The sequence below is a fragment of the Engystomops pustulosus genome, chromosome 6, assembly GCF_040894005.1.
Source record: "Engystomops pustulosus chromosome 6, aEngPut4.maternal, whole genome shotgun sequence".
NCBI lineage: Eukaryota > Metazoa > Chordata > Amphibia > Anura > Leptodactylidae > Engystomops > Engystomops pustulosus.
The window spans coordinates 160,670,399-160,698,346 of NC_092416.1; the positions used below are offsets into that span (position 1 = coordinate 160,670,399).

At 43.6% G+C, this 27,948-nt stretch overlaps 1 protein-coding gene across 1 annotated transcript; it reads left to right on the forward strand.

Moving 5' to 3' along the window:
- Window positions 1-83: 83 nt before the first annotated feature.
- Window positions 84-27,832, forward strand: SGK2 (serum/glucocorticoid regulated kinase 2). The gene is made up of 12 exons (XM_072112130.1): window positions 84-442; window positions 9,264-9,353; window positions 14,000-14,057; window positions 18,156-18,239; window positions 18,321-18,452; window positions 21,366-21,478; window positions 23,824-23,860; window positions 23,945-24,031; window positions 24,494-24,589; window positions 25,397-25,552; window positions 25,825-25,914; window positions 27,057-27,832. The coding sequence occupies exons 2-12, from the start codon at window positions 9,313-9,315 to the stop codon at window positions 27,216-27,218; spliced, it is 1,056 nt and encodes a 351-aa protein (XP_071968231.1). The 5' UTR covers window positions 84-442; window positions 9,264-9,312; the 3' UTR covers window positions 27,219-27,832.
- The last annotated feature ends 116 nt before the right edge of the window (window positions 27,833-27,948 follow it).

Here is a 27,948-nt window from a genome sequence, read left to right on the forward strand (position 1 = left end):
CTCCTAATCTACAAGTCATTCCAGTTGTCTCCCGGTTTTTCTGGCTTTTCTCCATCTATGTGAAGAGTTGCATATCCGTATATCTGTGTCTCGCTGCCTCCCGTCCTCCATGATAGTAAGAACACACCTGTCTGCCAATGATTATTCCTCTACCCTTCTAATTTCCCATAAAAATGCCCCAACACTGAGGGATTACTTATTAACCGGCCGCACTCCAGGCACTCCTTCCGAGAAATATATTTGACCTTCACACTGTCCCCCACCCCTCTACCCAACACAGAAACCTCCTCCTCTGCCTCCTCCCCCCACCCCGGCTACTTTCTCCCCACCTCCTTAAACTCAAAAACAAGACTTGTTGTTAGTTATAGGTAATTCGGGGTCGGAGACGCCTGTCAGAGTGGACCCCCCCTCCCTCCCTCCTCCAAGACATAGGAGTCTGCAGGTAGGAACTTACCTTTAATAAAGAATAGTTAGTATGCAGGTAGCATCTATAAAAAAAGTCCCTATGTCTATGATGGAAAGGGTTAATAGTAATATAACTTTGTGTTGTTCTGCTTCTGGGTCTGATACGGATAAGTATATGGCGCTGTAAAGCTACTTCTGCAAGGATAATATAACAATTACGCTATCTGTGACAAACAGGACATAGACGAATATTGGAATATTTTATGGTCCGTGCCAATGGGTACAGTGGATTTGTTCATGCCTAATGTCCTAAATGGAAAAATAGGTAAAATATGTAAAAGTAAACTAGAAAACTTATCCAAAACTACAGTAGAAGAAGGAAGTAGCGCAGTAGGTTTGTTGACACTGCTACATATGACAAAGTGACAGATATCGTTCCCAGGGGTGAACCTAAACTCTCTGCTGCCTGAGGCGAGCTATAGAATGATGCCGCCCCCCATCTTGCTGCAGGTGGTGCTGCCTGAGGCGAGCTATAGAATGGCGCCCCCTCTGCCCCATCCAGTAGTAATATATCAGGTTATATTTTTAGTATTTGAGTTCTCCATGCCATATCTCACACCCATGCTAAGATCAGGTGTGAAGAGACACTATTTTTAAGTGTCAGGTCCCACTTTATAGCAGGCGACTGCGTCCCTGATGCCGCCCCCCCATCTTGCTGCAGGTGGTGCTGCCTGAGGCGAGCTATAGAATGGCGCCCCCTCTGCCCCATCCAGTAGTAATAAAACAGGTTGTATTTTTAGTATTTGAGTTCTCCATGTCATGCTAAGATCAGGTGTGAAGAGACACTATTTTTAAGTGTCAGGTCCCGCTTTATAGCAGACAACTGCTATGCCGCCCCCCATCTTGCTGCAGGTGGTGCTGCCTGAGGCAAGAGACTCAACTCGCCTCATGGCTGCTGCAGACTTCCCAGACAGCAGAAGTACAGAGTGAACGTGCTATACCTCCAATTCAATCACTCCGATGATTGCGGACCCCCAGGGATCAGACATGTATAGTCTTTACGGTATAGATGGCTGTAATAAGTTCATCCTTGATCTTCTACAAGGATCTTTACATAACTTCTATAGACCACTTTTAGGTAAGTGCTTTCATTATAGAAGATTTATACATCTTATTCCTTATAATAATAATACATAAAATAAATCTTTATTTATGTAGAGATCATACAGACAAAATAAGAAATACTCATCTGCCCTGCTCACAAGAGCTTACAATCTATGCTCAGGGCAAGGTGCCTGTAGGTGAGACGTCTTGTTCTTGTCTTCTATGCTGAGCAGTTTGACAGGTGGAGAATCAGGTAGAGAAAGTGCCATAGCAAATACCCGGCTGAGTGATCACGGTGTATACACAACAATACAGTATATGTTATCTGAACATTTAAGGACAAGATCATCTCGTCTCCAGTCACTGTAAATGACATCTTGCTTACTATCAACAACATATGACATTGCCATGTGATCAACAGCGGATCTGTCTTTAAAGGGATATTCTCTTCTGGGCATTCACATTTAATTTAATTCATCTGCCGTCAATATACATTTTATTAATTGGATGTTACTAAAAACATGTACCTTTAAATGTAGATTTGTTGTCCCTTGGAAACGACCACCCCCGCACCCTGCCAGGCTGTGGACATTTTATATAAATGAGATTGTTGTCCTTGGATACGACCACCGCTACCAGAGTTATGGTACAAAGAATCAAATTGGTTTTGCATATGGAATGTCCACCACTGCCAGGGTGAGGGGGGCGGTCGTATCCAAGGGACAACACGGCTACATTTATGGAAAATTATCTTCACACAGGGGCATTTTTTTTAAATAACATCCAATTAAAGAAATGTATTTACAGCCAGTTCCCAGGTTACGTACAAGATAGGTTCCGTAGGTTTGTTCTTAAGTTGAATTTGTATGTAAGTCGGAACTTTATATTTTATAATTGTAACCCCAGCCAGAATTTTTTTTTTGGTCTCTGTGAGTCGGGTGTTCTTAAGTAGGAGACCGCCTGGAAGATGAATTTAATTAAATGTGAATGCCCAGATGAGAATGCCCCTTTAAGATACTATAGTTATGCCCCAGTCTATACAATAAAATGTAAAGGTGTCCAAAAGTACAAAAGACAAAGGGGTTGCAGCTTCTAGTCAGGGTCTACAAACCAATATCTACATGTGTGTGACAACTAAAATCCCAGCATTCAAGATCTCAGCTTGCCTGCTATGAATGGAAAATGACCACACAGAGAATGTTTCTCACAGCTGAGAGTCTGCTACAATTGCATCCAGCCCAAACAATCACCTGTAGGATACATAAACCAGCACTGGATGTCCAGATATCCACCTCGCATGTATAACTGTATACATACAGGAGGGGTCTGTCATTTTCTTTATATATGGGGTACAGGGCTGAAGTATCATTGAGACCAAGAAGAGAGAAATAATTGACAAAAAATAAAGTTTTCATTAATATGCAAATGAGGCTTCCAGAGAGTGTTCCTAAGGGTGCTGCCACACGGGGCGTTCTTGGTCCGTTTTTAAGGGACTGAAAACGCATGCGTTTTTGTATTTTTACCATGCGTTTGGTTAGTTTGAACCTGTTTATCTTTATTTCTAGAAGTGTAGGCATGGAAAACATACAATGGTCCAAGAACACCCCGTGTGAGCACCCCAAGACCAGCTCTTCATTAAAGGGGTTTCCCCACAAAACAAATCTTCTCCATTCTTTGTGCCATTGAATGGAACATCAGACAGTATTGAAACCATCAGTTATGGTCCAAAGGGGCACATGGCAAGGAGTCTGAGGAATTTACACATTTTTAGTGGATCAGAGCCCACAGCCATTCCGACCAATGCATTAAAAAGTACAGCATGTCCTAGTTTTATGGACAACTCATAGACTATTGATCATGAGGATCTGTGAAAAACGGATGCAAGACTGATGCAAATCACAAGTTACCTTATATACTCGAGTATAAGCCTAGTTTTTCAGCACAAAAAAATGTGCTGAAAACCCAAACGCGGCTTATACTCGAGTAAAAAATATATAGGTTTTACCAGGTTTTTGTGGTAAAATTAGGGGCCTCGGCTTATACTTGGATCGGCTTATACTCGAGTATATACGGTAATATTTGGGAAGAAGCCTACGACCTCTCCTTGTAGCCACCGAGCCGTGTACATGTGTTTCACTCCAACAACCAGCACTGTTATCCGTATAATTAGCAGAAAGAAACAGAGACTTCCTTTATACATAGCAGCCGTCATGGAAGATTACCAGGGCCGTGTACACACTCCATTATCTCGGTCTCTACTCGATTTACTGATGGATTGTTATGTCAAAGTTCATTCACTGGCAGCAAGCAGAGATCCGCAATATGGTGAAGATGTGTTTCTGTCATGTAAAATATTGCCTTCATACAGCTCAAAATATAGTATGAACTATAGTATGAGTATTGATTCCATGCAGGGTGTCCTTAAAGGGGCATTTCAGGTCTTTTTTATCACCTATCTTTAGGTTATCAGAATAGAAGGGTCTGAGCACCCCCATATTTAGGTGCCTAAAAAGTGTCAGCACTTGATTACGTGTTGCAATGTCAAGCACGGCCACTATACAATGTACGGCACTGTACTTCATAGGCTATAAAGAAGACACAGCGCTCGGCCGAATGCTGTCATCTCTGATCATTGGTGGCAGCATCCTCCATTCTGATTTTAAAGGGGTTTTCCTACAAAACAGGTTAGGCCCTACCCACAGGGTGGGGCATAACTTGCTGATTGGTGGGGGTCTTAGAGGTCTGACCCCTTATCGCTCCCCAAGATGAGCGGAGCAGACTGTCGCAAGTTCAGGCCGATCCTGTGGATCTGGCTTTGTGGGAAAAATTTCTTTGATCTCCTGTTTTACGATGAAAATAATGGAATAACCCTTTAAGTAATTGTTCACATAAAAAATGGATCAACACATCCATATAGTCAATTAATCTTGTTCTATCCATGGAATATGGCAATGAAAAGGGTCTCTAATATCTACTCAAAGTTGGGCATGGAAACGTGTTGTGATATTATTACCCGAGGGGACCTGATCTTGTAGGTCTCTTGCATTGGGGACAATATACTTATGTGTAGGGTCACTCCTGACAAGTGAACACGTAAACTACTGTGAACCTGCACCCGCATTCACGAGTTTATAGGTAAGTGCCACAGACTTTCACAGTGAAATATCTCACATGTCTCCCAGAACCCAAGCTAAACAGGATGACTCTAGTTCGGATCAGTCTGCTGCAGTTACAATAGATCTTGATGGATTATCGGCAAGTTAAAAATAAACTAGTCATTCATAAAGATCAGATCACTAGTGACTGGACAGATTTATCTCATGCCCGGGGCAGCGTTTAGTCTTAGTACATAACTATTATTTTTTGAGTAGTTAATTGATGTGTCACTTAAAGGGAAAATCCCACTAAATTAACCTTTTCCTTTCATAGCACATTAAGTTCCCGACTTGGAATCCCCTTTGTGAATTAAGCCCCTTCTACACTGGCGTTTTTCACGCGCGAGTTCTGCGCGTGCATTTGACGCGCAGAACTCGCATTGCACTCTGTCCCATTGTATTCAATGGGTCTTTCTCCATTAGCGTTGTTTTTAACGCGCGTGCTTGCGTTCGTTTTCACGCGCGTCAAAATCGCAGCATGCTCTATTTTTGCGGGTCACGCTCGTTTTTCACGCCCCATTCAAGTCTATGGAGATGCATCAAGAACGCATTGCACTCGCAATCATTGCAAGTGCAATGCGAGTGCAATGCGTTTTAAACGTAAGGGTTGCTAGGTGACCAGAATAACATTATTTCCCCTGCTCGCGATCGAGCATTTAATTAAAAAAACACAATGAAGAACAGTGAAGAATAGAATAAAATCATTGTACACAGTGAACACAGTGACCACAGGATCATTTAAGAGAAAAACACAGTGCAGAACACAGTGCAGAATAGATTACAGATGTTCGGCACATCTGCTTACTTGTCGGAAGATACGCGCGGAACGTTGCGCCCAAAATAGCATGTGAAGAACAATATATATGTGTGAAGAACACATTGCAGATGTATTTAAACATCTGCAATGTGTTCTTCACACACATATATATTGTTCTTCACATGCTATTTTGTTCGCGCCGTTCCGCGCGTATCTCCCGACAAGTAAGCAGATGTGCCGAACATCTGTAATCTATTCTGCACTGTGTTCTGCACTGTGTTTTTCTCTTAAATGATCCTGTGGTCACTGTGTACAATGATTTTATTCTATTCTTCACTGTTCTTCACATCTGCTAACTTGTCGGGAGATAATATACGCGCGGAACAGTGAAGAATAGATCGCAGATGTTTGCAACTTATCAGAAGACATTATTTTTCAATTAAATAACACATTTTAATCCCAAACCATGGTCCCTTTGAAAAATGCTCGAGTCTCCCATTGAATCGCGCATGAAAAATGCGCCGAAAACGCAAAAAAACGCTAACAACACGCGCGTGAAAAACGCAAAAACGCTAATTACTCCAAGGAAAAATGGAACAAAAACGCAGGCAAAAACGTCAGTTTTTCACGCATTGCACCCTGACGTGAAACGCAACGCTAGTGTGCAAGAGGCCTTACACAGCCGCCTAGTATGTGAGTCTTGCTCTGACAGTCCATGTATTACATTGATGGCCATTCATTTAAAGGGAACCTGTCACCAGATTTTATCCCTTTAAAATACTAGTTCCCTCTGGTCAGGTATGAAATATTCTGAATAGAATCCCCCTCATTTATTTTAAAACTTGGAAGTTTACTTATAAAAAAGCTCCTTCAAAAGTCATATGCGAATGAGCTGAGAAGAGTCACTTTTTGCCTGTGATGAGTCACTTTTTGTCTGAGATGAGTCTGCAGGGGAAACGGCACAGGCCCACATCCTGGGATCTATAGAAACTCCACTCCCAGGGTTCATACATATATATATGTACATACTGTAGGTATGGACCATTCCACTAACTTTATACAGAAGACATTTTTAGGGTATAAATCAGAGACTCTCTGACATGACTACAGTTTTGGGCGCTGCAGATCTGCACAGTGAACATGCAATTGCAAAATAAAAAGGATTCCTGTATTATATAGTAAATCTGAAATTTCCCTTTTTACGTAACTTCCTCATTAAAGTGCAAAGCGGATCTGGACTCCGGCCAAATGTCCCAGGGTCCCATTCTGCTGTGATAATCCACCCTTTGGAGAGGGTGAAGGAGGCATGTGATGTCTCACATGGAGTACAATAACACTACAGGAGGAGATTCTGTTTTCATAATATAAGGGGCTACAAGAACATATCCTGAGTCAAAATCCTGGAGTTGTCCCCTTTCTTATACATTATTTTAAATCCCATTAACTCATTTCCTATTTATACTTGTTTGGGGGCAATATTACAGCTGCCTTAGGTTTTTTCACGCATCTTTATCAAAGGGGCATCACGGTGGCTCAGTGGTTAGCATTACAGCCTTGCAGTGCTGGGGACCTGGGATCTAGTCCCAGGGTCAACATCTGCAAAGAGTTTGTATGTTCTCTCCATGTTTGCATGGGTTGCTCCAGGACCTCCAGTTTCCTCCCACACTCCAAAAGCATACTGGTAGGATGATTCTGTGCAGCACTGCGTAATCTGTAGGCGCAATATAAATAAAGGAATTATTATTATTAAGTCCTAAATGGGAAATCTGCTGAGTAGTCTACTGTACAGTAACACAGGGTTTCCTTCCATACTACAGAGCCTTAAAGGGGTTTGCCCATGAAAGAAAGTTCACAATTCGTATTCTTCTTGTGATACTCGTGATGCTCACACGGTGAAGATAACGTGTATCCACTTGCTTTACAATTTTACACACTTTTTCTTCTGCTTTTGCTCTTGTCATTGCTCAGCTCCTCACTGTAAGATCCAAGCATCCATTGTGCCTGCTTTCAGTCTAAGGTTTCAGGACCTTTGGAGGACCTTCAAAGGTCCTCAAATGGACATGTTGGATTGAGAGCAGGAACAGATATATGAGGATTTCATGGGTGAAGTTCCTTGTCAGTATAACATTTTGTGGGTGGTTTGGGTGGCCATGGACCCCCTATGATTGGATCCCGGGTACCACCGGTGCCGCCTATATTATACTCCACTACTTCAGCAGCATCGGAGGTGTGAGTTAATCTGATCAGGCAGGAAGACCCGCTCGACCATAGTCAGGGCTATGGTTGGATCCATGGGACAGGGAGACAGGTTACAATTATATCTTTGAACTGCAGAATTTTTGTTAATAAAATTGAATTAGAGATTGTGTTATTTTGCCAACCTGAGTATATTTAAGAATTTTGTCTTGGTGGGAATACCCATTTAAAGGGAACCTGTCACCTCCATAAAGCCCTATAAGCCTTAAAAAATACTGTATCCATGGATGTATATGTGTCCAATAGGTGTTTGAATGATGGTAGACAAAATATCCATCATGAAGGCAGGGGGGAGGGGGCCCAGTTACCCAGCCAAGCTATACCCCACCTCCTCTGTTCCGCTCCGCCTGAAACTATCGCCCCTCCTATCCTCCCCGCGGCTCCATGTCACAAAATCCTCAGCGATTGCCAGTACAGTGCCATCCTGGCAACACAGAGGGCAATCCAATACTTGGATTATAATATTGGGCACTAGCCCGGGGCCCAAGTCTTCTAGGGGGCCCATGGCCACCCAAACCACCCACCGAATTGTATACTGAGAAGGACCTTCAACCCTGAAATCCTCGTACACCTGTTCCTGCTCTCAATACACATGTACACAAGAGCCATTTTAGGACTTTTGAAGGTCCTCCAAAGGTCCTGAAACTGCAGATTGAGAGCAGACAGAAGGGATGCATCTTCCATTCCCCAAGAAGCTGATTCCACTACCAGATGTAGGAAGTGATTCCAGACTTGTAGGGGCTGTAATGTTCCTACAGCCCAGAGCCCATGGCAGTCATAATCGACCCCTGGCTGGGAGTATGAGGTAGTATGAGGCTGTGCATGCAATGGTGGATGCGCAGTGCCCTCTGTGGAGTCGGCTGGGGACACACAGGGCGGCACTGTACCGGGAGGGGCATCTCTGATGCGCAGTAAATTAGTAAGGATTCTGTCATATGGAGCCGAGGGGAAAAGAGGAGGGGCGGTGGTCTGAGGCTAGCCGGTTCGGAGGAGACGGGGTATAGCTTGACTGGATAACTGAGCTCTCCCGCCTCCGTGACCGGATATCTCGTTGATCATAGAAGCAATAAAAGTATGTTTTTCATATACATCCATGGATATGGTACTTTTTAAGGCTTATGGCAGCTTTATGGAGGTGACAGGTTCCCTTTTAGGTGACAAAACAGCTTAGATGATGGTGGAACACTAGTAATTCTTCATGACCCCTTACACCTGAACACTTGGCTCAGCCAAGCATGCACGTGCCCTAAATAAGAAAAGGGGAACAAGTCGCGATGTAACTGGCGGTCTCACTGGGTCGTCTCATTCTTTGATCCTTGTGAACCAAATAAGCAAAATATGAATATGATAATTTCTATAAGAACAGATTGTATGAGGTAAATGTGATCCAGTAGGTGAGGGTGTACACTGTGCCTGTCCGTGTTCTCCCTTATACCTGGTGCCATGCAGACATATTTTCTTCTCAAAAATACATGAGGAAAGCAGAAGTTGTATCTGTGAATCTTCTGCAGCTCGTGACACTTCCCATCTGCTCAATCTCATGTTTGTGGTTAACTAGAAAAGAATCTAAACTCTTCCCTTTACAGTTCATTGAGCGACATTGCGACTGGAACAGGTGAACGCCTCTCCCCGGTCATGACTTCCAACATAAACCTGGGCCCCTCAGCCAACCCCAAGTGAGTACACCCCCCCCCCTCCCCCGCTGTGCCTCTAGAGCAGTGATGGCTAACCTATGGCACTGGTGCCAGAGGTGGCACTTGGAGCCCTTTCTGTGGGCACTCAGGCCATCACCAGAGATGACTCCAGGTATCTTCCTGCAGTCCCAGACAGCCCAGGACTTGCTGTGCACAGAGCTATTTTAATGTATCAGCTGTACCTGGGACTATCTCCTGCTTTATTGGTGTCCTCAGGGGCTGGTATCAATGAAAACTGTGACAGAGAAGGGAGTATAAATCACAAATTACATTTCTGTGTTGGCACTTTGCGATAAATAAGCGGGTCTTTGTTGTAGTTTGGGCACTCGGCCTCTAAAAGGTTTGCCATCACTGCTCTAGAGGCTGCACTAGGGAGATATGTTGTGTGCAGAACACATGAGAAGAATAGTTGTGTCTTGTGACCTGATCTAACGATGATAATGCATTGTGCAATTATACTGATCAATATACAAGGGACTTTATCTTATGATATCCACCTCCTGCTCTATAACATGCTGCCTGCAGATAGGACACTATGTATAATCTGCTCAGCTCCTCCTGCTCTATAACATGCTTCCTGCAGATAGGACACTATGTATAATCTGCTCAGCTCCTCCTGCTCTATAACATGCTGCCTGCAGATAGGACACTATGTATAATCTGCTCAGCTCCTCCTGCTCTATAACATGCTTCCTGCAGATAGGACACTATGTATAATCTGCTCAGCTCCTCCTGCTCTATAACATGCTTCCTGCAGATAGGACACTATGTATAATCTGCTCAGCTCCTCCTGCTCTATAACATGCTTCCTGCAGATAGGACACTATGTACAATCTGCTCAGCTCCTCCTGCTCTATAACATACTGCCTGCAGATAGGACACTATGTACAATCTTCTCAGCTCCTCCTGCTCTATAACATGCTGCCTGCAGATAGGACACTATGTACAATCTGCTCAGCTCCTCCTGCTCTATAACATGCTGCCTGCAAATAGGACACTATGTACAATCTGCTCAGCTCTTCCTGCTCTATAACATGCTGCCTGCAGATATGACACTATGTACAATCTACTCAGCTCTTCCTACTCTATAACTATAACATGCTGTCTGCAGATAGGACACTATGCAAAATCTGTTCAGCTCTTCCTGCTTTATAACATGCTGCCTGCAGATAGGACACTATGTACAATCTGCTCAGCTCCCCCTGGTATATAACATGCTGCCTGCAGATAGGACACTATGTACAATCTGCTCAGCTCCTCCTGCTCTATAACATACTGCCTGAAGATAGGACACTGGGGCAGATTTACTTACCCGGTTCATTCGCGATCCAGCGGCGCGTTCTCTGCGGAGGATTCGGGTCTTCCGGCGATTCACTAAGGCAGTTCCCCCGACCTCCACAAGGTTTCGCTGCTGCCCTGAAGTTCATCGGAGTGCACTGAAGTACACCAAGCCGGGCCGGGTGCAGGTAAGCGCGTGTCAAGCGACATTTTTTTTTTTAAATGCGGCAGCTTTTCTGAATCCGTCAGGTTTTCGTACGGCCCCATACCCCTCCCCCCCCGCCCGATTTCCGTGGGGTGCACGCCACCGCCGATGCGCCACAATCCGATCACGTGCGCCAAAAACCTGTGGCAATTCATGGGAAAATCGGCGCTAAATGGAAAAATGTGGGTAACCCGCCGTAAACACGTGATTCGGGCCCTTAGTAAATGACCCCCACTGTGTACAATATGCTCAGCTCCTCCTGCTGTATAACATACTGCCTGCAGATTGGACACATGTACAACGTGCTCAACATCATGTCTGATGAAGAGAACTAGTGTTCTGGAAAGCTCCACCATCAAATATACTCAGTTAGCCTCAAGAAGGTTTTGCCTGATTTCTTCACTGTTCTTCTGCTCTCTATAGTACAAATCTACTTACCAGCTCCTCCTGATCACATACTAACTGCAAAATACACAAAATATGAAATACAGCCTCCTATCTAGTAATAATCCACATCTTCCATACACTGATAACCTCACAGAGATGGGTGAATATAACCTGTTATAGAGGAGGAGTTGGGATAGTTAAATTGTTTCTAAGGATTGTTAGAAAAAAGTTTTGTTAATAATTATGATACTAAATAACATTATTGAAGGAATGTAGCATGTAGGGTGTTTACTATTTTATGACTTATCATCCAGATATAATAATCATCATCTTTAGCGCAATCAAATATAATATTACATTACAGAGTACAAACAGTCAAGAGCTTACAGTCTATGAGGATGAGGGGGTGACACAAGAGCTTACAGTCTATGAGGATGAGGGGGTGACACAAGAGCTTACAGTCTATGAGGATGAGGGGGTGACACAAGAGCTTACAGTCTATGAGGATGAGGGGGTGACACAAGAGCTTACAGTCTATGAGGATGAGGGGGTGACACAAGAGCTTACAGTCTATGAGGATGAGGGATGACACAAGAGCTTACAGTCTATGAGGATGAGGGGGTGACACAAGAGCTTACAGTCTATGAGGATGAGGGATGACACGAGAGCTTACAGTCTATGAGGATGAGGGGGTGACACAAGAGCTTACAGTCTATGAGGATGAGGGGGTGACACAGGAGCTTACAGTCTATGAGGATGAGGGGGGGGGGACACAAGAGCTTACAGTCTATGAGGATGAGGGGGTGAGACACGAGCTTACAGTCTATGAGGATGAGGGGGTGACACACGAGCTTACAGTCTATGAGGATGAGGGGGTGACACAAGAGTTTACAGTCTATGAGGATGAGGGGGTGACACCAGAGCTTACAGTCTTTGAGGATGAGGGGGTGACACAAGAGCTTACAGTCTATGAGGATGAGGGAGTGACACAAGAGCTTACAGTCTATGAGGATGAGGGGGTGACACAAGAGCTTATAGTCTATGAGGATGAGGGAGTGACACAAGAGCTTACAGTCTATGAGGATGAGGGAGTGACACACGAGCTTACAGTCTATGAGGATGAGGGGGTGACACAAGAGCTTACAGTCTATGAGGATGAGGGAGTGACACAAGAGCTTACAGTCTATGAGGATGAGGGGGTGACACAAGAGCTTACAGTCTATGAGGATGAGGGGGTGACACAGGAGCTTACAGTCTATGAGGATGAGGGGGGGGGGACACAAGAGCTTACAGTCTATGAGGATGAGGGGGTGAGACACGAGCTTACAGTCTATGAGGATGAGGGGGTGACACACGAGCTTACAGTCTATGAGGATGAGGAGGTGACACAAGAGCTTACAGTCTATGAGGATGTGAGGTGACACAAGAGCTTACAGTCTATGAGGATGAGGGGCTGACACAAGAGCTTACAGTCTATGAGGATGTGAGGTGACACAAGAGCTTACAGTCTATGAGGATGAGGGGGTAACACAAGAGCTTACAGTCTATGAGGATGAGGGGTGACACAAGAGCTTACAGTCTATGAAGATGAGGGGAGTACACAAGAGCTTACAGTCTATGAGGATGAGGGGGTGACACAAGAGCTTACAGTCTATGAGGATGAGGGGGTGACACAAGAGCTTACAGTCTATGAGGATGAGGGGGTGACACAAGAGCTTACAGTCTATGAGGATGAGGAGGTGACACAAGAGCTTACAGTTTATGAGGATGAGGGGGTGACACAAGAGCTTACAGTCTATGAGGATGAGGCGTCACACAAGAGCTTACAGTCTATGAGGATGAGGGGTGACACAAGAGCTTACAGTCTATGAGGATGAGGTGGTGACACGAGAGCTTACAGTCTATGAGGATGAGGGGTGACACAAGAGCTTACAGTCTATGAAGATGAGGGGAGTACACAAGAGCTTACAGTCTATGAGGATGAGGGGGTGACACAAGAGCTTACAGTCTATGAGGATGAGGGGGTGACACAAGAGCTTACAGTCTATGAGGATGAGGGGGTGACACAAGAGCTTACAGTCTATGAGGATGAGGAGGTGACACAAGAGCTTACAGTCTATGAGGATGAGGGGGTGACACAAGAGCTTACAGTCTATGAGGATGAGGCGTCACACAAGAGCTTACAGTCTATGAGGATGAGGGGTGACACAAGAGCTTACAGTCTATGAGGATGAGGCGTCACACAAGAGCTTACAGTCTATGAGGATGAGGGGTGACACAAGAGCTTACAGTCTATGAGGATGAGGGGGTGACACAAGAGCTTACAGTCTATGAGGATGAGGGGGTGACACCAGAGCTTACAGTCTATGAGGATGAGGGGGTGACACACGAGCTTACAGTCTATGAGGATGAGGGGGTGACACCAGAGCTTACAGTCTATGAGGATGAGGGGGTGACACACGAGCTTACAGGCATAACAGTATTGCATCTGATATTCTGAATGTGCAAGTCCGTCCCGTGAAATCAATGGATACCAGACATTTCTCAGTCCTTATGGCTCCCTAGCAATGCTGGGAAACATAGACTTATAGTAGAGATAAATGTATCTATAGTAAGTAGGTTCCATGTACCGTGGCAGCCAATGGTTGGATACAACTTAGACAACAAAGTCTCTTCATCAAGTATAATTACTCTCTGTTTTTGTACTAAGACAACAATAATATTGATTGTTACATTGTTCCTTTTATTTCCTTTTTAGTGCTAAACCAACCGACTTTGACTTCCTGAAAGTAATAGGAAAGGGGAGCTTTGGAAAGGTAACACATACCCCATGATTACCTAAACTTCTCACTACGATCCTGAATCATTGTAAAGTTATGGATGTATACTAAGAACAGTGAGGTGACTAATGTTATGACAGTAAGGTTTTCATCTCCAGATAATCATGATATAGCATGGAGGGGCGTAACAAAGTGATACTATTGGGCAAATTTACTTATAAAGTAAGAACTGGAGTTCAGTAAAAGTGCATTGTGCATCTATGACGCTGGGTGCCGCGATTCACCGAGATCGTGCGCCCGATATCCTGCATGTGACGCTTCCCCGCTCAGGTCCGACAGAGTTTTTAGTGGTGCATTTTAGGGTTAGGGCTTACGACACAATTTGAAAGTTAAATCCCGCGCTCACTCCGAATCAGTCAGATCGTCCGATGACACCCCCCAATCGGTGTTGCATGAAAAACAACACAGCTGCGCTAAAAAAGGGTTGTGTACAACACAATCCCAGCGCAGACATTAAATACGTGTGCAAGCCGCGCAATCCCCGAAAACGGTGCATAGTCTGACAAAAGTGCACAGCGCGACCCTTAGTAAATGAGCCCCAATATATGTGCAGTGTATGGGAGACATCGTTGCATCTTCTCTCCACTGCCAGTTCTTGTACTGAGGACCATAAAGCTCATTTCCAAGTATTGTACAAAGTCTTCTATCATCTGCACAGACTGATACTTTACTCTCTGTCTCATCCTCATGCTCGTCACTAACATTGGTCCTGGCCATACTCCGCTGCTGACTTAAGCCCATTTAAAGTATGTGACATATACTATATCTCTGATGTGTGTGAAATAGCTGGGCAAAGGTTGTTTGGCACATTTTTCGGTAAGGGAAAGAGAGAGAGTCTCATCTTGCCAATGGATCCATGATTAAAAACTGGAATATCCCTTTAACTTTATAAATACATTGAATGATGCATCTTGCAGTAGAAGAGATGTGGATGGATTTCTGTAACATGGAGGCTACAGCCTGTAACACGCTTCTGTGTATGTAAATTAAAGGGGATGTCCACTTTCAGCAAATAATTTATATTGTTTGTGTAAGGAAAAGTTATACAATTTTCCAATATACTTTCTGTATCAATTTCTCACAGTTTTCTACATCTCTGCTTGCTGCCATTCTATAGAAGCCTCTATGTGGATATACTGTAAATCTGTCCATGGTCATGTAATGGAGGTGCATGGGCCGTTATCACACAGCTCCAATAACTCACTATGATAATTACTGATCATGTACATCACATGACCATGGAGAGATTTCTATCCACTGGAAGTAAACATAGAAGCAAGCAGAGATCTAGAAAACCATGCGGAAATGATATAGAAAGTATGTTGGAAAACTGAATAACTTTTCCTTAAACAAATCATATCAGTTATTTGCTGATAGTGGACAACCCCTTTAATGTATAATTGTAATGAATCTATTTGAACACAGTTATTGCCATGTGTCTGTGCTAGGTCAATGTCACTGATACATGTGTGTGAATGTAGCCTTAGGGTGGTGACACATGGCGTTTTTAGGCCGTTTTTGGGCCGTCTTTTGAAAACGCATGCGTTTTTTTACCAGTTTGATTTAAGATAATTGGTCAAACCTGTCAAAAACGCATGCATTTTTTACGATCTGAAAACGCACTAACTAAAAACGGCCTAAAAACGCCATGTGTGTCACCACCATCAGTCTGTGAGGTGCAGTCCTGGGATTTCCCTATAAATAAAAGTAATTTAAATGCTCTGAAAACAGAGAGATGAAGGATTAAGGCAACACGTGTCACCTGTGTCCCTGTCTCTAACCCCATCATCTCCCCAAGGAGGGGATATTTCTATTCTCCCTGTCTGTTTGTCTAATTCTCACACCCGCAGATAACTGGTCATATCTATTGCCGTATCAGCTCCATAACATGACGTCCAATGGGACATGCTGCAATTTTTTTAAATAAATTTCCTCTGACGTCCAGATACAATGGAGTCTATTTGCTCTGTTATGAAACCAGAGTACAAGTACACAATGGCCTCAGCTAAGTTTATTGGTGCCGTATTACAACTAGGAGTCATAATACAGACAAGTACATGAACTGTAGCTTTATATCATATTCTAAAGCTTCAATCGCAGTTTCTCAGGCCTCAGTGCTGAAATCTCATTCTCTTCTGGCTTAACCTACCCCACCAGGGGTGTCAAAATCATATTCTCCAGGGGCCAGTTTAATATTGTGGTTGTTGCCCTAAAAGTGCTGAATGTAAGTTTTGTATATGTTAAAATGCATCTTCTTCTTCATAGTTAAGAAAGCTATTTAGTAGTTACATTCATACATTATTACTATTACTTTCAGCCTGTTCAGCGCAACCACAAAGGTGCACATATTGTTAAATATGGCCACTATGTGCCCCCACACAGTAGCCAATAGTCATAGACATGCAGTGTATGCATGCAGAGCAGTCTATGTAGCATATATGGGTATTCTAAGGGGAGGCTGCTGGACATTTAATTAATCAGGGGTGGCTGTTGGACGTGTCATAAATTAGAGAAGGCTGCTGGATGTTTCATTAATCAGGGGAGGCTGCTGGACATTTCATGAATAAGGGGGGGGGCTGATGGACATGTCATTAATTAGGGGAGGCTGCTGGATGTTTCATTTATGAGGGGAGGCTGCTGGACATTTTATGAATAAGGGGATGCTCCTGCACATGTCATTAATTAGGGGAGGCTGCTGGATGTTTCATTTATGAGGGGAGACTGCTGGACATTTTATGAATAAGGGGATGCTCCTGCACATGTCATTAATTAGGGGAGGCTGCTGGATGTTTCATTTATGTGGGGAGGCTGCTGGACATTTTATGAATAAGGGGATGCTCCTGGACATGTCATTAATTAGGGGAGGGTGCTGGATGTTTCATTTATGAGGGGGGGCTGCTGGACATTTTATGAATAAGGGGATGCTCCTGGACATGTCATTAATTAGGGGAGGGTGCTGGATGTTTCAGGAATTAAGGAGACTGTTGGTGGACAGTGTATATATGATTTATAAGTATGTTGTTGTGTATATATGTCTATGTAACGTATATATGTGTGATCTGAAGTGTAATATGCGGAATGGGCTGACAGTGGGAGTTTACGTATATAAGGACCCACTGGGGTCTTGTGACGCCATTGAGCAAAAGTATTATGTACATTAATTCAACTGGTTATTCCTTAGAATAATATCAGACTTGGGTGAAGTCCACCCTAACATTGTATGGGATGATTGTCCACACCAAATATTTGTCACTGAAGCCTCAGCTCTAGATACATGAGGCAGTGTGACATCTCTTGCCGTGCCGTGTAATGAGCGCTACATGGTGCTCGGGGTAAGAGAAGTGTAAGTTATGGGGCACCGCTGTGCGAATTCCAGCCGCCGCTGCCAAGGACTCGGCGTTTGTGACTAATCTTATAATCTGGAGCTGACGCTGCAGGACGCTGCTGCTGGTTCTCTGTTTAATAGCAGAACTTGTTGTTCTACAGTTCAGCACAGACTCACCGGCAACTACAGGACTTTACAGATCCAATCCTATTACACGTGGAGCCTACATTTACTGTATGAAGGATAAGCAACTTTACTGTCCACATGTATCTAGCTTTGCAGGGTCTACCCTGTATTGGGTTAGAGTGAAGGAATAACCCCACGTGCTGGGCCGGTGCTAGTAATAGGAATACCTGAGCAAGTGCCGGGGCCCCAGATTTGCTGGGGGGCCCACATAAGGCTGTACATAAGGAATTCATGGGGGTGACGGGGCTGTATCTAATGAATCCATAGGGGGCTTTATATAAAACAACTATGAAGGGGCTGTTTGGGATGATAATCTAGGGAATATTTTAGGGAACAGGAGACTCTTTTAGTTTCAGAATTTTTATTGCCGCCATGTGAGATGACTACAAAGGGGCCCACTGAGGTTCTGTCGCCAAGGGGCCTACTGGTACCTGGAGCTGATCCTACCCACATGCAGTCTCCTAGCCCCTTTAGTGGACCAGAACGGCTTGAACGTTAACAAAATGTGGTTCCACGTGTTTTTTTGGTTTCTAAATTTAAAAAAGAATTCTTTCCTCCTACAGGTGCTGCTGGCCAAGCGTAAAAGTGACAATAAGTTCTATGCTGTGAAGGTTCTACAGAAGAAGACTATCCTAAAGAGGAAAGAGGTAGTCCGCTACACATGTCCTAGATAATACCACGTTACTCAGTCCCTACATCTATAACTAAATGTTCTGGGTTCCCTCCAGCAATCTCACATCATGGCGGAGAGGAATGTCTTGCTGAAGAACCTGAAACATCCCTTCCTCGTAGGACTGCACTATTCCTTCCAAACCCCCGAGAAACTCTACTTTGTCCTGGACTACGTAAATGGCGGAGAGGTGAGATCACAGTAACTATGGATTAGTCTAAACACAAATAATCCTGAAGCGCAACCAAGATACCCCGCTCTATATACACCCAATGGGGCAGATTTATCAAGCTGTCTAAAAGTCAGAATATTTCTAGTTGCCCATGGCAACCAATCACAGCTCCCCTTTTAAAATATTCATGAGCACCGGTAAAATGAAAGCTGAGCTGTAATTGGTTGCCATGGGCAACTAAGAATATTCTGACTTTTAGACATCTTAATAAATCTGCCCCAAGATGTCTCTGATCAGTTTCCCCTCAGTAGTAGCAGATCTTATATGATGAAGTCATTTATGAAATGTTAATTATTTTAGGTCGTTATAAGAAACCCCTGAGCTATGGTTTCTTTAAGACCAGAAAATGAGTCTGTGGGGCAGATTTACTTACCCGGTCCGTTCGCGATCCAGCGGCGCATTCTCTGCGCTGGATTCGGGTCCGGCCGGGATTCACTAAGGTAGTTCCTCCGCCGTCCACCAGGTGGCGCTGCTGCGCTGAAGTTCCCCGGAGGCGCGCTGGAATGCCCTGAAATTCACCGGCCTATACCTGGTGAAGGTAAGTGTAATTTTCGCAACACATTTTTTGTCTTAAATGCGGCGGTTTTTCCGAATCCATCGGGTTTTCGTTCGGCCACGCCCCCCGATTTCCGTCGCGTGCATGCCAGCGCCGATGCGCCACAATCCAATCGCGTGCGCCGAAATCCCGGGGCAATTCAGGTACAATCGGCACAAATCGGAAATATTCGGGTAACACGTCGGGAAAGCGGGCCCTTAGTAAATGACCCCCTGTGTCTGGTGTAAGACAGGACTTTGTACCATTCACTTAAAGGGACGCGGTCTCCAGCTTTTTCAGCACTAAACTACAAGCCCCATCAGGTAGGGTATGAAATATCCTTTATAGAATTTTCTATTTTGTGAACTCTCATCCATTTACCTATTAAAAATATCTCCTCCAAAGTCATACGTAAATGAGAATAGAAGAGTCATCTTTTGCCTGAGATGAGTCACTTTTAGTAGCTGCAATTCAGATGTCCCTATCTTGATCTAGTACCTTAAATAAAATCAATAAAATCTGCTTGTATCTCCAGTGTATCACAGAACCACAATCCTGCTGCAATCTGAAAAATTAGATTCTTATCTTTAATGGTTCTGGGTACTATAAGATATGTAATCTGAAGTGATGCTCCCCTTCAGCAGCTCAGAGTGACTCATCTCTTCTGTCTTTGTATCATTTCAGTGTTTGGAGGTCATGTTTTACCAGTAAATGAATGAGGTGTCACATAAAAGAGGGAATTCTAGAAAGGCAATGTGATCCCTGAGGGGCTGATTGTTGAGTAGGGTAAAACCTGGTGACAGGTTCCCTTTTAAAATTCCAGAATTAAAGCCCCCAATCATTGTCCTGTGTAAACACAAGCAGCAATTGAATGATCAAAATCTGATTGAATGATGTGTCCCGACCGTATAGAGCTGGGGATGCCCTTGTGTAGAACCCAATGGACACACGTTTTGGATGGATGTGGCTCTTGAGATGTGCCATTGATCATTTGTTGATCGCACATGTAACTAATGTGAACAGGCATCTATAGCCATTAGTAATGGAAATAAAGACAAGTCATTAAAAATGATGAAAAAATAAATTGTGATAATTATAATGTCAGACGATGCTTTCGTGTAAGAGAAGCCTCAGCTGTGTAGGAAAGGGTTAATGATGCGCTATGCTATCTCCATGCTGCACTCAGCACGTTCCCCTATGCCCCCTGCACTGTCACCCATCCGATCATAAACAAGAACACCGAGAGCGGCCGTAAAATCATAGGGATCAGCATCTGGTCACAAGCCACAAGCCACAAACTATCCTGGTTATTGCCTCCCCCTACGGGGGTCTCAGGCTCTTCTCCCAAAACCCCCTTCCACCTCCATAAGGATGAATATGCTATCCCCAAGCTACACCATATTACACTGTGATGCTGCCCCCTGGAATCTGCCAAACCATGTAATGACGATAATTGCTGACATTTTCAATATGATAAAAGGAAGAGGGATATAATTGAAAAGAGTGACCTATTATGGATACAGATGACCCTTTAAGAACTTGAAGGGAATCTACCATCAAAATCCATTATGATAAACACTTACTCCAGGTACCATGACTGTGGTAATCCTATTATATTTGTTATCCATTGCCTCCTTCCTTCTAAAAATCAACTTTTATAATTATGCTAATGAGCCAAAAGAGCTCTGGGGGGTGTTACAGAGGCCCTCAGTGCTGTAGCTTCATAGGCTGTTACAATGAGCAGAGAAGGTCTTCCCTCCCCCTGATTTACTTGCTGTTGCTAGATAACACAGGCAGAGGGAGGAGGAAAAGAGCAGGGGGTTGCCTGAGACATGTTCTGCTCATTGTAACAGACTGTAAACCTGTAGCATGGAGGAGCACTGGTAACAACCCCAGGCTCCCTTCCGGTTCATTAGCATGATTTTGAACGTTGATTTTAGAAGGAAGGAGGCAATGGATAACAAATATAAGAAAATTATCATAATAATAATTCTTTATTTATATAGCGCCTACAGAGTACGTAACATGGGGCTCACAATCTAATCAACCTACTAGTATGTTTTGGAGCGTGGGAGGAAACCAGAGGACCCGGAGGAAACTCACGCAAACAAGGAGAGAACATAAAAACTCTTTGCAGATTTTGACCTGGATGGGACTTGAACCCAGGTCCTCAGCGCTGCAAGGCTGTAGTGCTAACCACTCAGCCACCGTGCTATAAAGAATTATTATTATCATAGTCACAGTGCCTGGATCTATGAGTAATGTCCCTGGTTTATCATGATGGATTTTCTATAAGATTTGCTGAATGATTTAGCTCCTTTCTTCTCTCTACTTAGCTCTTTTTCCACTTGCAAAGGGAGCGATCTTTCCTGGAGCCGCGGGCACGTTTCTATTCAGCAGAAGTGGCCAGCGCTATCGGATACCTTCACTCTCAAAATATTGTTTACAGGTATGAATCATAGCAGAACAAAGACCCTTTACCAAAATTTTGAGTGAAAAGTTCTGGCACTCGTTCACCAGAGCGCCAAATACATTAAGAGCAGTGGCGTAACTAGGAGAGGCGGGGCCCCATATCAGACTTCTGAATGGGGCCCACCTTACCCCTTAAAAAATATACATATTTATATGCTCACAAATGTGAGTTACAGTTGCATGGTATACACAGTATATATATAGAGCATAATGCAGTATATATACACATCATACATTGAGTAGACATACAGTATATACAAATGGGGGTCATTTACTAAGGGCCCGATTCGCGTTTTCCCGGCGTGTTACTCGAATATTTCCGATTTGCGCCGATTTCCCCTGAATTGCCCCGGGTTTTTGGCGCACGCGATCGGTTTGTGGCGCATCGGCGCTGGCATGCACACGACGGAAATCGGGGGGCGTGGCCGAACGAAAACCCGACGGATTCGGAAAAAAACGCCGTATTTAAAAAAAAAAATTGGTCGCACGGGCCATACTCACATGCACCACGATGAAGACGATGAACTCCGGGGCACCTCGGCAGACTTCGGCGCAGCAGCGACACCTGGTGGACATCGGGCGCAGGACCTTCATGAATCGCCGCAAGACCCGAACGCTCGTCGGAGAAGCTGCCGCTGGAACGCGAATGGACCGGGTAAGTAAATGTGCCCCATTATGTTGTACAATGTATATGTATATAATGGTGTACATAATGGTGACCATTCTTTTGTCAGGTTGGATGATGGGGCCCCCTGACACTGTGGGCCCCATAGCAGCTGCTATGGCTGCTACCACTGTAGTCACGCCCCTGATTAAGAGGCTCCGGATTCCTAGACAATTCTACACCAGACCCTGTCCTATAGCCTGCGGACTTTCAATGAACAGCTATCTCACTAGACTCCCCCACGGACATGCATGCTCAGCTTAGGTGAAAAAGCTATGTGTGCATGTCCGTGGGGGAGTCTAGTGACATAGCTGTTCATTGAATAAGAATTCGGTTAATAACAATCTCATGTAAATGGCCGGGTGAGGGGTTTAGTACGGTGCTGTATAAATTTCCTGTTTTCATGCTGTGTTACCAAGTAATACATTTTATCAAGTCTTTAAATATAGTTCAATGTGAAATGCAAACAAAGTCCTGATAAGAGGCGGACACAGGAATAGTGGATATACATATGTATAGCGTGTGCAGATGTAGAATAAGAACACATTACCTATCTGTAATCTGGATTACAAGGCTGGGGTATAGAATGCAAAGCCTTTTTTATCAGTGTAACACGAGGGCAGCTGCTTAGATAATCTTCATATCCAGGCGACTGACGCTCAACCCACCAAAGGTAAACTTTTAAAGGGAGTTTACCAACTCCAACAAGTGTTATAATGTGCTGGCAGCATGTTGTAAGGGAATGCACAGTGATCCCTGACAAACCTTTATCATTTCTGTTTATTTCCAAGATATTCCCAGTTCAATCTGTATGCTAATGAGGCAGTTAGTGAACCCTAATCGCTATTCTTGCCTAAATTGCTTCCCTCATTTTTGGTGTCACCCCATGCTTCTCTCTAGAGACCCTGCTTATCTGGTAGAGAGGGTAGTGGTCCAGACAGTATAGCTCCTAGTGCTGAGGAAACGCTCAGGTGCATCAAGTTCCTCATTATCATATGGATTAAAATAGGAATTTCTCAGAAATGGCATCATGGACTGCATTTCTTCACAACATGTTGCCAGTAGATTATAATGCTGGATGGGGGAGTAGACTCCCCTTAAGTATAGATGCCAATTTTTGGCAAAGGATCAGATGCTTTATATCTGGACATCTTCGTTATATGTCAAGAGTAAATACAAAAGTTGCCTTAAAAGTCACAGAATTTGGTGTAGTTTTTAAAGGACATCTACAACCAGGATGAAAGAATGTATACAAATGAGCCTGAGGGCCTCCAGGCTCCATTAACACCTATGGAGCCTGGAGCCCCTCAGGCTCATTTGCATACAGTCCTTTATCCAGGGGTAGAGACTCCCTTTAATGCAATTTCCAGCCAGTATTGTAGTAAAATTCTGCTGTTTTTGTCAGTATGAACAACTCCAGCATCTGTAGTATAAGCCTACAAATATTTACCCTTTGCTTCCCATTATGGACCCCAACATCTTAACGTCTACTATGGTAGATATAGGAGGGTCCCGAGTCCCGGATCGCTTATATGGTCCTACATCACCTTCATCCATATTGTTATTAACATGTGTCTCCAAAATATGATGCAAAAATATGGCGCAAATAAATAGTTTCACAGTCTCTCAGTGTTTTTCACAGTTTTTTTTCTTCCTAGGGATCTAAAGCCAGAAAACATCCTGCTTGACAGCCAGGTAGGAAAATAAAAAGCGGGAATACGTGATGTCTATACGATGTGTGTTCTATATTGCCACAGTGATGTCTTCTCTTACACTCAGGGCCATGTAGTGCTGACCGATTTTGGACTCTGTAAAGAAGGGATGGAACCTGAAGGGACCACCAGTACCTTCTGTGGGACCCCCGAGGTATTTATTCATCCATTTATTCATGGGCTGTATGTAAATAGTGAACCAACAAGTATAAGTTTTATTTAATAATTTGACATTTACACACGGTACCAGAAACCAGGTTCCCTTTTGTTAGATTTCAGTTCTTCACTTTTAGGACCTTCAAGGGTCCTGGAACTATGTTGTTTGTTGAGAACTGCTAAACATACATGAGGATTTCAGGGCTGGAAGTCCCTCTCTATGAACTTGGTGGGTGGTTTAGGAGACCATGGGCCCTCTAGATGCCCTGGGCCTCTGGCTGCCACCTAAACCGCCCACATTATTGTCCTCTACTGTTTCAGATATCTAAAGAATTGGGCTTATATGATGGAACCTGCCAAATGAGAGTGTTGTGATGCAATATTATAATATTTACTACTAGTTTAATGATAACTGTGAAAGAATAGTCATGTTTCCATAAATATCAATATATTCTTTAAGTATCTAGCACCAGAAGTTCTGAAGAAGCAGCCATACGATCGCACAGTAGACTGGTGGTGCCTGGGAGCAGTCCTATATGAGATGCTTTATGGACTGGTAAGTATCTGATATACAATGCATTATTGTGTCTACTCTTTCTCTGGCTCCTGTCCCATTGCATTTTCTCTGTTCTCTCCCTAAATCCTGAGGATATGGTGTTCGCCTGTCGCTGCCTACCAGGAGGTGGGGGCAGATTGAGCAATCTTGGACTGGGTGTGTGGGTCATAGTTGTGTCTTGTCCTTTGCATCAATCCGCCCCATAGTTCACACTTCACCTATTTCTCTGCCGGTCTTCTTCCTTCACGCCAATGCTCAGTGAGGAAATAGTATGTGACCCTTGTACAGATACAGCATGTCCTGTGTGATATCCACTTAAAGGGCTCTTCTGAGATTTATTGATCACCTATCCTTACAATAGATTATTAAAATCAGATCATCGAGGGTTAGATGCCCAGGTCACCCTTACTGGAGGCCACGAAATGGGGCTTACTCTTCCCAGGCCTGTGATGTCCCATTCATCAGTCACATACCCAAGTTACAAATTCAAGTGAACAGGCTGCAATACCAAGCACTGCCACTATACAATGTAAAGCACTGTCCTACTAAAGAAGGGAGGAGATAACTTTTGTTAAAAATGCAATAATCTCTTTAAACTTATGATCGTCGTGGGGAGGTGTCGGATATTTTCTAAGAAAAGACGATCAATGAAAATTTTTCGGAATATAACCCTTTAAGCTCCAAATGCTGTTAATGAAGTAATGTCCTTCAGCAGTACAGAGTAGCTCCAATCCCTTGTATACATGTCTAGTGCTGATAGATGGAAAGCTCTGATATCTTCTCCATTCTTCCTCTCTTTGTGTGCAGCCGCCGTTTTATAGCCGGGACGTGTCGCAGATGTATGACAATATCCTCCACCAACCTCTGCAACTACCGGGAGGAAAAACCACTGCTGCCTGTGACATCCTGCAGGGCCTCCTACACAAGGACCAGCACTGCCGCCTGGGAGCCAAAGCTGATTTTGTAATTCACCTTCATTTATTATTACTGTTCTGTAGCGGTCAGGTTGCAAAGAAGGGATGTAACTACAAAGGAGAAGACCCATAGTTTCTGTTGGGGTTCAGGTGCATCCTACGCAACCTGGACATATTGCCGGATTGACAGCTGAACAGGCAATCTGGCTAATTGACATCCGAAACAGCTATCCATAGCTATGATTGGCCAGGGGTTTCCCCCAGTAAAGTTTTTATTAATGTCAGACAACCCCCTTTAAATAATCTTTGTCTTATTTACAGCTGGAAATCAAGAACCATGTCTTCTTCAGTCCAATTAACTGGGATGACCTGTACAATAAGAGGATTCCCCCACCGTATAACCCTAATGTTGTAAGTATATTTCTATCACAAGAATCTACCAGTGGACCTAGGAGGCCATACTGACAAGTTTCGGTGGAACAAAGCAAATCTACAGTAATCGTCAGCCTTTGTTGGGGAAAAAGTATTGTGTTATATTTAAACATACCTGATCCTTGAAAGTGTAAATATTTAAAATGATTTTTATCATATGTAACACCCACGTTGCCCATGCCCATATTTTTCTGCTCACCTTTTTGCAGTTACTTGTCAGAAATTTTCTTCAGTGGCAGTACAGTAGTGCGGAGGCTAACCTCTTCCTGGCTTTGCCCTAAAACTGAGTCCATTACAAGCTGCCCACAGTTGCTATGATGCTTTTTTGTTCTCTCATGAAGAAATAAATCCATCGAGCTCTGCATAGTTTATACATACAGGATATATATGGTGACTAGTGTGACAGCTCTTCTGGAGGAGCATGGAATAAGTTATAGAAACCATATGAAGTAACATGAAGTGTAGTCTGTGCTGTGTGAGCATTACAGGTTCACAGCTTCCCTGCTGTGCAGATAGTGTCACTATTCTTTGCAGGACACTTCTGCATCCACAGAGCTGTACAGACACACCGTCCTGCTAGCTACACATAGTAAGCTTCACATGACCTCCCCCTCCTCCCTCTAGAGTGAGCAATGAGCAGCAGCCTCTCATCTCCAGTCTCTTGTTTACATAGAGCAGATCAGCATTGATAGAGGATATCATAGGTTGCCTCTTTTATGGGCTAAATGGAGGAGAATAGCAAAGAAAGGACTTACTGATTTGTGCAAAAAAATATTACACTTTAAGATAAGCTGTAGTCATAGTTGACATTCAGTAGGAAGAAGAATATTATTCAGCCAAAACTTTTTGGGGGGGACCACACAAAACATTTTGTCTTACATGACAATAAGGTCCACCTAATCACTTGGGTTTGTGACATAGCCCTTCAATGACATGACTGGATTTCACTCGACACAAGAGGATGACTTCTGGTCTACAAAACTGACAACTTTCAGTGAGTCAGAGTGCAAGCTCCTATGGTGCACCTGGCACCTAGTATTGGAATAATATCCTATGACTAACATATATGCTATATATGAAATGTGTAAACAATTAACACATCTACACATTCCTCCTTTTAGGCCGGCCCAGGTGACCTGCGACACTTTGATCCTGAGTTCACACAAGAGGCAGTGCCTAACTCCGTGAGCCGTACTCCGGAGCTGAACAACATGAGCTCCAGCTGTTCTAACGCCTTCTTCGGCTTCTCCTATGCACAAAGTGATGATGACATCTTGAGTTGAGTTTTTAGTCTATTTTTTTTTTTTTTACATATATAGTACAGATTGCAGGTAACAAAATTCCGGAAGCCTATTGAGCCTGATGGGATAGTAAAAGCCTCGTCCATCCAGGACCTTCAGTTGCCTTTAGTTCATCCCAAAGACCATCTTCATCTGGAAAAGCCGTGACGAGAATGTGGATCATAATAACATCGTGCAGAGACTGTGTTGATGTGTATATTTTCTTATAAATTACTTCATCTGAACAATTTTAATCAGTACATCATAACTGGACTCGTTTTGTATGTTGCTTTATGTTTTTAGTGTAAGTGCCTTGTGTCCCTCCGACCAGGATTGATGTTTTTATGAAACTCCAAATTCATAAAGTGAAGTGTAATATTCTCTTATCTAACCATTCATCTTACTGATACGTACTGAGGTGCACTCCAATGTCTGCTGGATTCTTGGACCTTTCTGCTTGTGACAAAAGTAGTTTTTTTACTTTTGTGGATTTTAGACCTGCCTTGGAAACCTAGAAGTGAAGTGAAGCTCCCCAAACAATTTTTTCATCTCTTTCTTGTGACTTCTTATGACTTTTCTTCTTCAATAATTTGTAAAATACAACACTTTAAGCTCCATTTGTTCTAATTGTTTTTCTATTCCTTAGTTTGCATCCTTTAACAGGTTTTTCCCATATGAACAATTGTCACAATTAAGAGGATAATGAGGCCTATAACTGGTTAGTAGCCTGAAA